The sequence below is a fragment of the Leptonychotes weddellii genome, chromosome 11 (assembly GCF_054177405.1).
Source record: "Leptonychotes weddellii isolate Sample4059 chromosome 11, ASM5417740v2, whole genome shotgun sequence".
In the NCBI taxonomy this organism is placed as follows: Eukaryota; Metazoa; Chordata; class Mammalia; order Carnivora; family Phocidae; genus Leptonychotes; species Leptonychotes weddellii.
The window spans coordinates 22,880,566-22,894,591 of NC_138379.1; the positions used below are offsets into that span (position 1 = coordinate 22,880,566).

At 36.6% G+C, this 14,026-nt stretch overlaps 1 protein-coding gene across 3 annotated transcripts in view; it reads left to right on the top strand.

Annotated features, from left to right (window-relative positions):
• Positions 1-14,026, top strand: part of FBXO3 (F-box protein 3) — a 32,485-nt gene that overhangs the window by 13,916 nt on the left and 4,543 nt on the right. For all 3 annotated transcript variants that reach the window (XM_006749366.3, XM_081798367.1, XM_031020509.2), the window contains exons 4-10: positions 2,584-2,698; positions 4,644-4,848; positions 5,938-5,983; positions 8,325-8,409; positions 9,236-9,358; positions 10,872-10,987; positions 12,105-12,295. In XM_006749366.3, coding sequence (XP_006749429.1) covers positions 2,584-2,698; positions 4,644-4,848; positions 5,938-5,983; positions 8,325-8,409; positions 9,236-9,358; positions 10,872-10,987; positions 12,105-12,295 — 881 coding nt within the window. The remainder of the gene's footprint in view (positions 1-2,583; positions 2,699-4,643; positions 4,849-5,937; positions 5,984-8,324; positions 8,410-9,235; positions 9,359-10,871; positions 10,988-12,104; positions 12,296-14,026) is intronic.

Below are 14,026 nucleotides of genomic sequence, written 5' to 3' on the forward strand. Positions count from 1 at the left end.
ACTATGGTTGTGGATACATCTTTTTTCCATTTTAATTCTGTTATTTTAAAAAATATATTTTGAAGTTGGGTTATTAGGTGCACCTTTTTTGTCATTTTAAAAAATCTTCCATTACCTCTGATAATGCTGTGTGCCTTAAGGTCTATTTTAGTGATTTTAGTACAGCTATTTTAACTTTCTTTTACATATCTACATCTCTAAGATGTGCCTCTTGTACATGATTGTGTTTTTCATCTGGTCAGTCTTTTAATATTAGATTATTTCATTTATTTGTATTTAATGTAATTACTAATGTATTTGAGTTTAAATATACTGTGTTCTTTTTTTAAATTTTTTTTTTTTTAAAGATTTTATTTATTTATTTGACAGAGAGTGACAGTGGGAGAGTGAACACAGGCAGGGGGAGAGGGAGAGGGAGAAGCAGGCTTCCTGCTGAGCAGGGAGCCCGATGCAGGGCTCGATCCCACAGGACCTGAGCCGAAAGCAGACACTTAACGACTTAGCCACCTGGGCGCCCCAATATACTGTGTTCTTATTTTTTTTTTATTTGTGCTCCTGAGCAAGTGTTCCTTTTTTTCTGTTCTTCTTAATTATCTTTTATTCTGTACCTCCCTTTCTTATTTATCATTTTTAGTGATTTACCCTAGAGATTAAATGATGCATCTCTGACTTAATTAAAATCTATTGTAAATTTTTATTTTTACCACTTCCTGGTCAATAAAAGAAACTTAGAATACTCAATTATCACCCTCTTGCCTTTCACACTATAGTTTTTGTGATTTTAATTTTGAACGTATTTTCTATCCCTGAAAACATTATTATTATTTTATATATTCAATTTTATTTTAGATTTACCTCCATTTTTACCTTTTCTCATTGTTCTTCATTTCTTCCTGCATCTTCATGCTTTCATCTGGGATCATTTTTCTTCTACCTGAAGAATTCCTTTTAGTATTTTTTTTAAATGAGGGATTACTACTGCTGAATTTTTTCAGATTTTTTTTGTTGTTCAAAAATGTATTTATCTACCCTTTTGAAGTATATATTCAGTGGATATAGAATTCTAGTCAACAGGGTTTTTTTTTTTTAAAGATTGTTTGAGAGATAGAGAGCATGAGCAGAGGGAAGAGGCAGAGGGAGAATCAGGATTCCTGCCGAGCAGGGAGAGCAGGGAGCCCGACGTGGGGCTCGATCTCAGGACCCTGGGATCATGACCTGAGCCGAAGGCAGGTGCTTAACGACTGAGCCACCCAGGCGCCCCAACAGGTTTTGTTTTTTTTTTACCACTTTGAAGCTATCCTTCTTCTGCCTTCTATTGTTTCTGTTGAGAATGTAGCTATTAGTCTTATTGTTGTTCCTTTCAAAGTGACTGTATGGCTTTTCCCCTTCTTTGGCTCCTTTTAAGGTTTCTCTTTGTCTTTGATTTTCAGTGGTTTCCCAATAATGTACCTAGATACAATTTTCTTTTCTTTCTTTTTTTTAATTTATTTATTTGACAGAGAGAGACACAGCGAGAGAGGGAACACAAGCAGGGGGAGTGGGAGAGGGAGAAGCAGGCTTCCCGCTGAGCAGGGGGAGCCCGATGCGGGGCTCGATCCCAGGATCCTGGGATCCTGACCTGAGCCAAAGGCAGATGCTTAACGACTGAGCCACCCAGGCGCCCCGATATGATTTTCTTTATAACTATTCTCCACAGGGTTTATAGTGCTTCTTCAATCTATGGTTTGATGGTTTCATCGATTTTGGAAAATTCTCTCTGTACTGCTGCTGTAAGTTGCTCAGCTTCTCAGCCACAGGTCTGCTTTCAGAATTGGCAATTGCCTCCAAGACAGGCTTGCTCCAAAGGCCCGGCTAACCTTTCAGTTTCCCAATTCTTGTGACTGCCTCTCCCCCAGTTCTCACTGTCTTTGAGGTTCTCCAAAAGCCTTGAAACCAATTTTCTGTTGTTCCGCTTTTCTAGTTCTTGACAAGAGGTTTGCTCCAACCACCTGGTGAACCATAACTGGAAATGAATCTCTTCTTTTGGTATTTGTAATCACTTCCTGCTTTTTAAAGCTGGAATAGATGGCAAGCTGACAAACATGCAAAATTGGATTTAAGTTAGTGGCTTCCCTACAGTATGAATCTATACCTACCTATGTCCTATATTTCTCATTAAGAGACAATGTCAAGACTCTTGAACAACATCAGTTTAGAGAACTTCTGGGGAGTTTTTTTTAATAGAGAGTGTGTTTTAAATGTGAGTGTTTAGATTAAGAAAAATGAGGTATACCCTTGCATTGTAACGTGAAATAATTACAATGCATCTCCCTCCTGCATACCTTTCCATATTTTACTGAGTGCCAGTGTTTTCCCTGTTGAGAGGAAACTGAGGAATTTCCTTCTCAATGCTTCAAATGTCAGAGCCAAGCCAAAGTGAAATGTTGCTCTGCATTTTCAATTTATTTCTCTATATTTCAGCAGTACAATTTGGACAGAATTCACTTGCTCTAAGATTGTTTCACTGGCTAGCAGCAGATTGTATTTTTCCTTAGCTATAAGGCTTATTGTTTCTTCATAATTTGTTTTTTTGTGCATTTGCAGAGGGTGCTCGAGAGGAAGACCTAGATGCTGTGGAAGCTCAGATTGGTTGCAAGCTTCCTGATGATTATCGATGTTCGTATCGTATCCACAATGGGCAGAAGTTAGTGGTTCCTGGGTAAGAATGTTTGCCATTTGAGTTATTTTTAGTGACACACGTCATTTCCCAGAATGAAAATAAACAAATACAATTTGTAGTTACTCTTAACAGATTAAAGGAGTATAGGAATTCCCTCTTCTTCCTTATAAGAATCCAAAAGACAGAATCTATTGCTTGAATTTGATTTTCCCAAAATAAATATGTCTCATAAAAACAGCATTTTTATCAATGCATCTTTATACTTAAAATGAAGTCTGGGGCGCCTGGGTGGCTCAGATGGTTAAGCGTCTGCCTTCGGCTCAGGTCATGATCCCAGGGTCCTGGGATCGAGTCCCGCATCGGGCTTCCCGCTCCTTGGGAGCCTGCTTCTCCCTCTGTTTCTCTCTGTCTCTCATGAATAAATAAATAAAATCTTTAAAAAAAAAAAAAATGAAGTCTGGTTGGGGTTGGGGTGCATGCTGTGGTACATAGGGTGGGTGTGTGTGCGAGTATATTTTAACTAAAACTGTTCAGAACGCTTGAGGTCTTTATCCTATTATAGGCCAGGTAAATTGTTTTGGAGAGCTTGATGTAAATTCTGTGTATCATACATGTAAAAAGCAATAATTTATTCAGAGCTACATACACTAAAGAAAATAGATTTTTGTCCTATTCAGGCATAGTTTGTAATTGAGTGGCCTATTTTTAAGAGGAAGTACTCATTGTGGAACCTTTTGGCAAAAGCAGACATACAGTAGCTGTCAAATTCATTCACAGTGTTGAAAGCTATATACTTTGGGCCTACTCCTTTTGTTCTTTTATGAAATTAAGCTATTTCAGAGACGTTGCACTTATGAAATGTTCATAAGAACTTAGGGAGAACTTTGCATTGTTCTTAATGGAACGTGGTGTCTCTGTGTGTGAAGAATCATATGAGGCCTTGTTACCATTTTAGATCAGGGTTGAGTGAGTACAGGGTGATCATACTGAGATTATAAGGTAGTATGCAGAAATCAAATATTGGGCAGTTAGGATGAGATAAGCCTAAATTACTAGCTGCTTTTTTCTAGTCTTTTTTCCCTCTTGAACTGAAACTTGACAAAAATTGAAAAATTGTCATATTTCAAGAGCAAATAAGAGAGAACTTTATTAAAAGAGTTGCCCAGAATTGACACGACAAACAGGTCATAATTTCTTTCTTTCTTTCTTTTTTTTTTTTTTAAGATTTTATTTATTTGACAGAGACAGCAAGAGAGGGAACACAAGCAGAGGGAGTGTGAGAGGGAGAAGCAGGCTCCCCGCCGAGCAGGGAGCCCAATGCGGGGCTCGATCCCCGGACCCTGGGATCGTGACCCGAGCCAAAGGCAGACGCTTAACGACTGAGCCACCCAGGCGCCCCCAGGTCATAATTTCTACGCAGGGATTTATATCTATCCACAGTCTAAACAGTGAGACTTTAGGATAGGAATCCTATCATCAAGGATTCCTTCCATCAAGGACCAATACCTCTGTTCTCATGTATATGCAATGAGATCAGTTTAGACCCCATGCATCCCAAGTTTATGAAAATTTGGGCAAGGTTTAGATTGATTTACATTAATATTGTCTGGGAGGATAGGATAAGCTAAAAGTTGTATCAAGATAAAGGTATCAGAGTTTTACCGCTTTAAACCTTAAAATAGTCGCACATGCATATATAGCAAAACACTAGCAAATCAGTATATCCCGGCAAGATAGTCTTGAAAGCAGTAAACTATTTTTCTTTTAAAAAGGCTTTTTAGACATTTTAGACATTTAGGCTTTTAATTTAAATCAGAATCTTTCCACTCGAGTTTGAATGTAAAGAAATTGTAATGTTTTTGGTGATTGACATGTTAATCAGTTCTTATAAAGCTGTCAGTACGAAATTATCATTCATCAAAAAGATGAAGCACAGCTGTTTGTTTGGCACTGAAATTGATTAAATTTTTGTCTGTGCTCTCAGGTTGTTGGGAAGTATGGCGCTGTCCAATCACTATCGTTCGGAGGATTTGTTAGACGTCGATACAGCCGCTGGAGGCTTCCAGCAGAGACAGGGACTGAAATACTGTCTCCCTTTAACTTTTTGCATACATACTGGTTTGAGTCAGTACATAGCAGTGGAAGCTGCGGAGGGCCGAAACAAAAATGAAGTTTTTTACCAATGTCCAGTAAGTAGGAAGGGTGTTTAAATGCGGCTATAAGATATGTTCTGATGAGTGTATAAATGTGTGCAGTAGGAGTTTTCAGGGCTGTAGAATGGGCATAGAGCATTATACAATTTGATTATAGACCCATCTAATTAGAGGGCTAATATTCAGTCATAATATTCTGACATTATGGAATGCCAAAGGAAAATTTTACCTGTGGACAAACAATGCAAACCATTGTGCACACAGAGGGAAGGCTGTGATATGTGTTAAGGCAATTTAAGTTTAAGAAAAACTAAAGCGATATGTTGAAGTAATTATAATATACATTTCTAACTTAAAAAATTTAGCTTTTGAACATCATTTGACTCAAGTTCCGAGTGCAATAGAAACTTTTTAAACTCTTCATTACATAGTTGAGTTGCTGAAGTGTGGATCCATTTTTAGGAGGCTTTTGTTAAGATTTAAATATGATCACAGAAAATGTGGTATTTGGTTTCATTCTTATTTCTTCAGTTCTTTGTAATTTCTCAGTTGTAGATCTTCTGGCTTCATTTTTGCCAAAATGTGAACTTTTAACTTAAAAGAGGAATTTAAAATAGAAAATCATAGATACCCGAGACATGTGACTCCATATAACATTGAAAATATTTAAAGAGCTTCCATAGTTTTATTTTTTCCTAAATATTTTCATGCATTTTAGCTCATTTTTTACTTGATACCTCTGTAAGATTGTAGGATGAGGGCTTAGTGAGAGAAGTGACCAACCTAGAATTGTTCAGGTCTCTTGAACAATTTATGAATAAATTGTTCTAACCTTTACTTCCTAACTAAAGGGTAATTTTTTAGTTCGCTGTAACAGTAATCGCAGTACATAAGTGTTTTAACTGTTATTGAGAAGTGCCTGGCACTCTTCTTTTTAGAAAGGACCTAAATATAGAAATCATAAGAGCAGGGACTGAAAAGTATGAGTAATGCCCGAGTGTTGGTTAGAGCACTTGTTATTTTTATCTATTCTGCCTTGTCTCCAGGGAAGGATACAGATAATGAACAATGAGAAATTAAGTAAAATGTCTTTTTCTCAATTACAATATTCTTTTTCTCACCTAGGACCAAATGGCTCGGAATCCAGCTGCTATTGACATGTTTATCATAGGTAGGAGAAAAAATAGTCTTCCTTTTCCTTTCTTCTTCCTGGTTAAAAAAATTAAATTGGTAAAAATCTTGCAGTTACTTGATCAGCTGGCAATTTATACTTGTCTTTCTTAAAGTTTGCTGGTTTATAAAATACTGTATCTAGGCTCTCATTTGAATAGCCCTTGTACTTTGTGTGAATTTGTTTTCTACTTGGAAAAAAAGCCATGCCCTATATAATCTTGTGCTTAGGACTTTGCTGTAGAACAGGAGAATGAATAGAATTACTATGAGTATGTATATAGTTACCTTACACATTGCATGCATTTTCCATCAATCATGTTAATACATAATTGGAGACAGATAGATAAAACAACTTTATACCTAAATTTGTGGTGCCGATGATGGGAAAATACTGATAAATCACTAGAGATCTGAGAACAGCAGTCTTCAGAGACCAGTATAAACTGGGCTCCATGAACTCTTTGGCTCAACTACTTTTTCTTGGCCTTCCAAGGTATTTCTCATAGGATTTTGAGAACAATCCAGTTTGTTTGCAATTGCAGCTCACCCCTTTGCTGTTCATCCAGCTAAGCTCTGTGAGTTTCTCACTCTTGGTTTGGTGCTGGTCTGACATGGTGTGGAAGGCCCCACCGCTACAGCAGGGTTCTAAGATCTGATGAATACAATTCTGGTAGCTGGGATTTCTCCTGGAATAAGAGAGCAAAGCAAAAGATTTGAGATGCACTGAGGGAGGAGAGGTGAAATGGGATGTTAGTGCTGGGAGGAGAGACAAGAAAGTGGCTTCCTTTAAGCTGCCTTGATAAAACCCTAGTGCTACCAAAGAGACGGCAAGATAACAGGCTTACTTTAAAAGGTAAACTACCTCGGGATGTATAAAAATCCGGCTTGATTCAACGAACTTTGACACTCTTGGAATTTTTGGTAAAACACAAGATGGAATCTCCTGGTATTCAGTGAATTATTAATAGATATTTGAAAAAACTAGAATCTGTGTTCAGGTAAGTTGAGTGGTGAAGACTGCATAGAAAAGACTGTCCTCATTTTAAAGAACACACTTGGGTGTGTATTATTATAAATTAAGGTACCTTAAAATACACCATGCCAATTTCATTTTTATGTAAACCATGAAAAATTTGTGGTTTTTTTACTGTAACATTTTATTCCATGAAATATACAAAATGATGTTTTAAACTTTATAGGGAAATCACTAGTTTTAAAAACAAAATTGTAGCTTCTATGAATTTTAATGACCTTATTCATGTGCCTCTTTAGTATCTTGTTCAGAGTGGATAGATGGTAGGTAATCATTTAAATAGAACATTCAATAATTAAAGGATTAGAATTGGCCATTCATTAGTAGATGTTGAGAAAAGAGCCAACTATTGTAGCTTACCTTCTCTCGGTTGATGCCTTTAAAATTTTAAAGCTATAAACCCTAAGACCCAAGCTTAAATTGTATCTTCTATTATTCCCTAAATAGAGTAATAAGTAAATACTATAAATTTAGCTCCAATGTTCAGCATGGCAGAGTGTGAGAACTGTGTTAATAGAAACAACATTACAGAGAAATTCAGTGAATAACATTGATTCAGGGACTAATATTGCTGGGCACTGATTGTATTAATAATAGATGTGGGGGTCTGAGAAAGTTATGTTGTTTTACCTAGAAGGGGTAAACATAATTCATGTAAATACTTGTCCAGTGAGCCACTCACTAGATCACGAATGTGTGGTCTGGTCTGGACTGGACTTTGAGCTGGTCACTGAGAATATGGAGAACCACTCTGCATTTGAATCTGCTGTGGTACAACTAGACTACTTCGGGATTGGTTTGATGCCCAGAACTGTACAGTGCCATACCCCTGTTAGATGCCCGGGCTGAGCCTGGCTTTTGCCAGAACTTTATGCATGAGTCAGGAGGTACCTGGGCCAAGGGTATATACCCTGATTGTCTGAGGATAGGTGCTGATATTTTTCCTGTAGTTTCTTCCTAGACATAGCTGTATGTGTTTCTCCTTTGTTCCGTATGTTCTAGAAATTACAGACAGAAGAAGGCTTTTCATTCTTGTACCAGCACAAAATAAAATTTAAATCTGTTATTTAATTATAAATGTAAAAAGTAGTTTGAAGGTAGATGGAGGGTTCCCTAGCAAGGTAGTTAGGAATGAGATGGATAGAATTGAGAATAGAAATTGACCTGATAATGGACTAGTAGAATTATAAGTGTTTCTAGTTTTGATCTCGTATCTTAAGCATAGAGAAATTATCATTGTTTCCTGTATAGATTTTACAAAAATTACTTGTCCTTTTCTTCTTCCCCACCCCTTCCTGGTTTATAGGTGCTACTTTTACTGACTGGTTTACTTCTTATGTCAGCAATGTTGTATCGGGTGGTTTCCCAATCATCAGAGACCAAATTTTCAGGTATTTCACTCAGGACTAAAATGATTGTAAATCAGAAAAAAACATTAGTTACACATCTTGAGATGAAGTTTCAAAGAAGGTTAATAACAGAACCTCTCATTATCTTAAATGCCACGGTGTTAGTCCCACTTTAAAGCCACATTCAAACACTTGAATAGCCAATATTTTTCTTATCTTGAAGGATCCAGAGAATAAATTGATTTTTATTTCGAAGTTATAGCTCTATGGTATAGTTTCTTTTTATACATAGTTTCTTTTTGGGGGGGAAAAAGACTGTTTGCCAGTTAATGGATTTATCATGAATAGCAAGTCAGTAACTGTTAACTCTTGGCGAATATTATATATCATCTGTAAATGAAACATGCAGGTATTATAGATAGTATTAGAGGTCATATTGGTTCACAGTAGCCTGGTTGGCAGAAATGATAGATTAATTATAAATTAGAGGTCTCTAGAATAACATACCAACACATTTATTGTCAGAGCCACTGTTTTCAGATGTCCCAAAAGTTCCCTGGCTCTGAAAACTGAGATAAGCTCTTTTTAGTTTCCAGTTTAATTGCTGAATCATTATTTGAACCACTGATCATTGAGCCTTGATGCTGTCATTACTGGTCTGAAGTCTTCCAAGGTTTTCTAGTTTGCTTGTAATTTATAATTTTCTTCTAAGCATCATAGGACTATACCTTTAAGTTCCCAAATATGGTTTAAATTTTTGATCGTAAGGTAAAATATAAACTATTTTGCATTGTATCTTGAAATCTTTTATCTTATAGACTTGAAGTTAGTTGATTTAAAAAATGTTTAATGTTTTAAAATTATCTAGATATGTTCATGATCCAGAGTGTGTGGCAACAACTGGGGACATTACCGTTTCAGTTTCTACATCGTTTCTGCCAGAACTTAGCTCTGTCCACCCGCCCCACTACTTCTTCACATACCGAATCAGGTGAGAGATGTAAATGGGGTACAGCCTGTCGATGTGTTGGTGTAGCCCCCTTTGACATGGTCCATCAGACATATTTTGAAAGACAGCTTTTTGCCGAGGTGTGGAGGAAGGTGGATAACAAAATTTTTTATCATCTAGTATAATACTACATAATTTTATAAAGTATAATTTTATAATCTAGTACCTTGAGTTTACAGTAACCTCCAAGTTACTTAAGTTATTTCTTGCAAATGTACTGTGTTTAAAGAATTGTGCCAGGTACTTCGTGAGGTGGACACTAAGTTATAATCATCATGAAAGCTGTCTATAAGAGTTGCATTTAGAAGCTATCAAATTGTTCAAGATAAAACCAGGCGTTTTAAATTTCACTTAGGCTGTCTATATTGATTAAAACTCTTAACAAATATTTATCGGTGCTGCCTGTATATTAGGCATGGTGTTAAGCATTGAATTTGGTTAAATAAAAAACAAATATTAAATTCACTTTAATACTCTGTGCGATGCCATAAAGATAACTCACTGCTTTAAAATATTAAGAATACTTTGTTTTTAGATATATTTTTATATAATTTATGATATATTACAGATATTTAAAAAATACATATATATGCATATATACATACTGGAATATTTTTGCTATGTATACTAACCAGGGAGCATCCTAGGATTTTGGTATTATATGCAGCCTTTGATATGTCCAGTTACACATGTATAGATGTTTGTTATTTTAATTGTTTAATTCAGATCCTATGTAAGATTGAAACATGCTTAGAATAGTAACACTGACACTTGCTTATAGGGTACTCCAAAAGAAAATAAGAGACAGCAGATTCCTAGAGAAAGGGGGGAAATAATAGTACTGGGAAAGAGTCAAGGTGTAATCCTAGTAACTGATTGGTGACATTTTTCTTTGAGCTTTCTAGAAGTTAATGGAAAAAAGGCAAATGTCTTCAGTCTCAGTTTTTTAATAAAAATTTTTAAAGAGGGGCGCCTGAGTGGCTCAGTTGTTAAGCGTCTGCCTTCGGCTCAGGTCATGGTCCCAGGGTCCTGGGATCCAGCCCCACATCGGGCTCCCTGCTCGGCGGGAAGCCTGCTTCTCCCTCTCCCCTTCCTCCTGCTTGTGTTCCCTCTCTCGCTGTGTCTCTCCCTGTCAAATAAATAAATAAAATCTTTAAAAAAAAAATTTTTTTTTAAGAAAACTAAAATTTTTTATTGCACTTTATCTGGAAAGCATTTCGTACATTGATCTTTACTTGAAGAGCAAAAAATTATTATCACCAATGTGTTCATACATTTTTATGTTCCCCATTCTATTGTTGATTCTCGGCAAGTCAAGTGTGCAAATTGGGTAAAGGCATTTATGTGGGAGAGTCAAGCTAATCAGGCCCATATTTTTGAGAACTTTCAGAAATAGGTGGTTAACACAGACTTTAGTCCAAATAATTTAGCTCTTAAGCAAAAGAAACCAAATCAGGTCAGCTTTGTGTCTCTACCACCCCATTTCCTTCTCCAGGATTGAAATGTCAAAGGATGCACTTCCTGAGAAGGCTTGTCAGTTGGACAGTCGCTATTGGAGAATAACAAATGCTAAAGGTGATGTAGAAGAAGTTCAAGGACCTGGAGTAGTTGGTATGTATGTAACTCAAGATTTGGGTTTATAGATCAGGTGCCTCTAAGACATTTTGGAGAGCATATATGTGACATACAGCTTGGAAAGGGCACAATGTAGTTAGTGGATAAGACTATTTTTATTTAAAGATCTATTAGAGAGAGAGAGAGCATGACTGGGAGGAGGGGCAGAGGGAGAGAGAGAATCTCAAGCAGATGCCCTGCTGAGCCTGGAGCCTGACATGGGGCTCGATTTTACCACCCATGAGATCATGACCTGAGCCGAAATCACGAGTTGGACGCTTAACCATCTGAGCCACCCAGGCGCTCCAAGACTGTATCTTTTAATAGCTATGTTTACAATGTGAAAGATATCATAGATTCTGGGCTTCTTGTAACTCCAGTACTTTGCTTCATAAATATAATGTGTAAAGATCATTATCCTATTAGTTTAGTACCTTAAACATGAACTTTTCTAAAATTACAGCAAACAGGGGCGCCTGGGTGGCTTAGTCGTTAAGCGTCTGCCTTCAGCTCAGGTCATGATCCCAGGGTCCTGGGATCGAGCCCCACATCGGGCTCTCTGCTCGGCGGGAAGCCTGCTTCTCCCTCTCCCACTCCCCCTGCTTGTGTTCCCTCTCTCGCTGTCTCTCTCTCTCTGTCAAATAAATAAAATAATAAATAAATAAATAAATAAATAAATAAATAAAATTACAGCAAACAGTTATTCAGGGATTGATTTTCCATTCTGTGGATCACCTGAGTTCCTTGTTAGCTTCTTAAGTTCATCATCTTTTTTAGCTGGATAATTATTCACTGTCATATTCTGTAGGGTTACCAGGCATAGGGCAGAAAGAGAAAATAAATTTCATATTGGTCATCTTTTTGAAATTTGGGGGGAAATGTTAAAATCAGTAGCACAGATTCTTATTTGTGGATTTCAGTCATCATTAGCTCTGGTTGTCATTGACTGTTAGCTTTTTAAAAGATTTCGATTATCGGGGCGCTTTAGATTTTTTTTTCTAATTGTGCATTTACTTTAACATAGTTTATATAATCTCATAGAGGACATATTTTATTTACTATAATGAAGAACTGAGTTTTATACTTTGGTTTCTTATTACTGTTTTCTCTGCAGGTGAATTTCCAATCATCAGCCCAGGTCGGGTATATGAATACACAAGTTGTACCACATTTTCTACAACATCAGGATATATGGAAGGATATTATACCTTCCATTTTCTTTACTTTAAAGACAAGATCTTTAATGTTGCTATTCCCCGATTCCATATGGCTTGTCCAACATTCAGGGTGTCTATAGCCCGATTGGTGAGTTAAATTTTCCTCTGGGACTGATTTCCATGCTTTGTAGAATTAACTCCACAGAGGGATTTTGTTGATTAGCCAGACAAATGGTTTATAAATGGTGTTCCAGAGAACCCTAGAGATTCTGAGGAAATATGTGAATATGTGGGGGTGGTGAATAATAAGTAAGCTAGACTCCATACACTTCAATCAGAATAACTCTACTCTGTTTAGCTGTTTTTTGTTTGATTTTTTTGTTTGTTTTTAATAGATGTCATTTTTTTTTTTTAGCAGTTTTAGATTCACAGAAAACTGAGCAGAAGGTACAGAAATTTTCCAAATACCCCCCACCCCCATGCACGCACAGACTTCCTTCCTCATCATCAATCTCCCACCAGAGTGGTATTTTTGTTACAGTTGATGAACCTGCATTGGAACATCATAATCACCCCAAGTCCATAGCCTACATTAGGGTTTACTCTTGGTGTTGTACGTTTTTTGGGTTTGGACAAGTGTATAATGACCCGTATCCACCATCATAGTATCATGTAGAGAGGTTACTGGTTTTAAAGGTTCAGCCTCTTTTCCACCGTTTCCAAAAAAAATTCTGTGGCCAAATGAGAAACACCACACTAGACCAGTTAAAATAGGCTTTATTTTATTTCATTAAGATTAGAAAAGCAATTTCTTGCAGTGTTTTTGCTAAAAATCCCAATTTTGTAAAATAATAACAAATGTCCTAGAGAGAGACTACTAAAAGTGCAAGTCTACCCGTTAAATCCTCTTTGTAGTCATCTCTCTTTGGGATCATTTCCTAAGTCAACTAGGTATAATTTTAAAATCTCACTTTTAGGATTACTTTATGATAGTGGCAGTACCCTAATCTTATGGATTATAAAATGAATAAAGAGAATTATGAGGCTCCTGCTATACAATAGAAATAAATTATGACTCACATATCCAGAATGTGACTGAGTGGTAGGTGTTGAATGTTCAGAAAGGGCCCTCTGGCTCCTGGGAAGATGGACATAGGATTAGTCTGACCCAGAGCTGACACATTCCCAACCCCAGTTTGGAAAGAGAAGGATGATATGAGACTTTAGGCCATTATGCTTGCATATCTGGTGAAAAGGATCTATCGTCTGGGTTTGGAAGTGAAGTTTAGCTTCCCTCCCAGTGCAGGAATACTTTCTACTGTGTATTTCCAGTACTAGGAATTTGTTACTTCTTGTAACAGTCTCCTGTTTTTGACTAGTCCAGATTCTGTCTGAAATTGGTTATCATCCATGAATGTTTGATACAGGTCATTAGTGAAGCCATCTGGGGCTAGAGTTCTCTGTGGGAAAGTTTGAAATAGTTTAATTTCTTTCATATATTTCCTACTTCTTATTCCACTTTTGGTCATTTGTGTCTTTCAAGGAAGTTGTCCATTTTGTCTAAATGTTGAATTATTGGCATAAAATTATTTATAATATTCCCTTGATATCCTTTTAATGGCCATAAGAACTATAGTCATATGTCCTTTTTTGCTCCTAATAATGGTAATTTATATCTTCTCTTGATGAGTTTACCTAAGGGGTTTATCTCTTTTGTTAGTCATTTGAAAGAACAACTTTGGGTTTCACTGGGTTTCTCTACTGTTGCCTGATTTTCTATTTCATTGATTTCTGTGGTTTTCTTTATCTCTCTCCTCCTACTTACTTTGGGATTCATTTGCTTTTTTACCAGCTTCTTAAGGTAGAAGTTTAGATTATT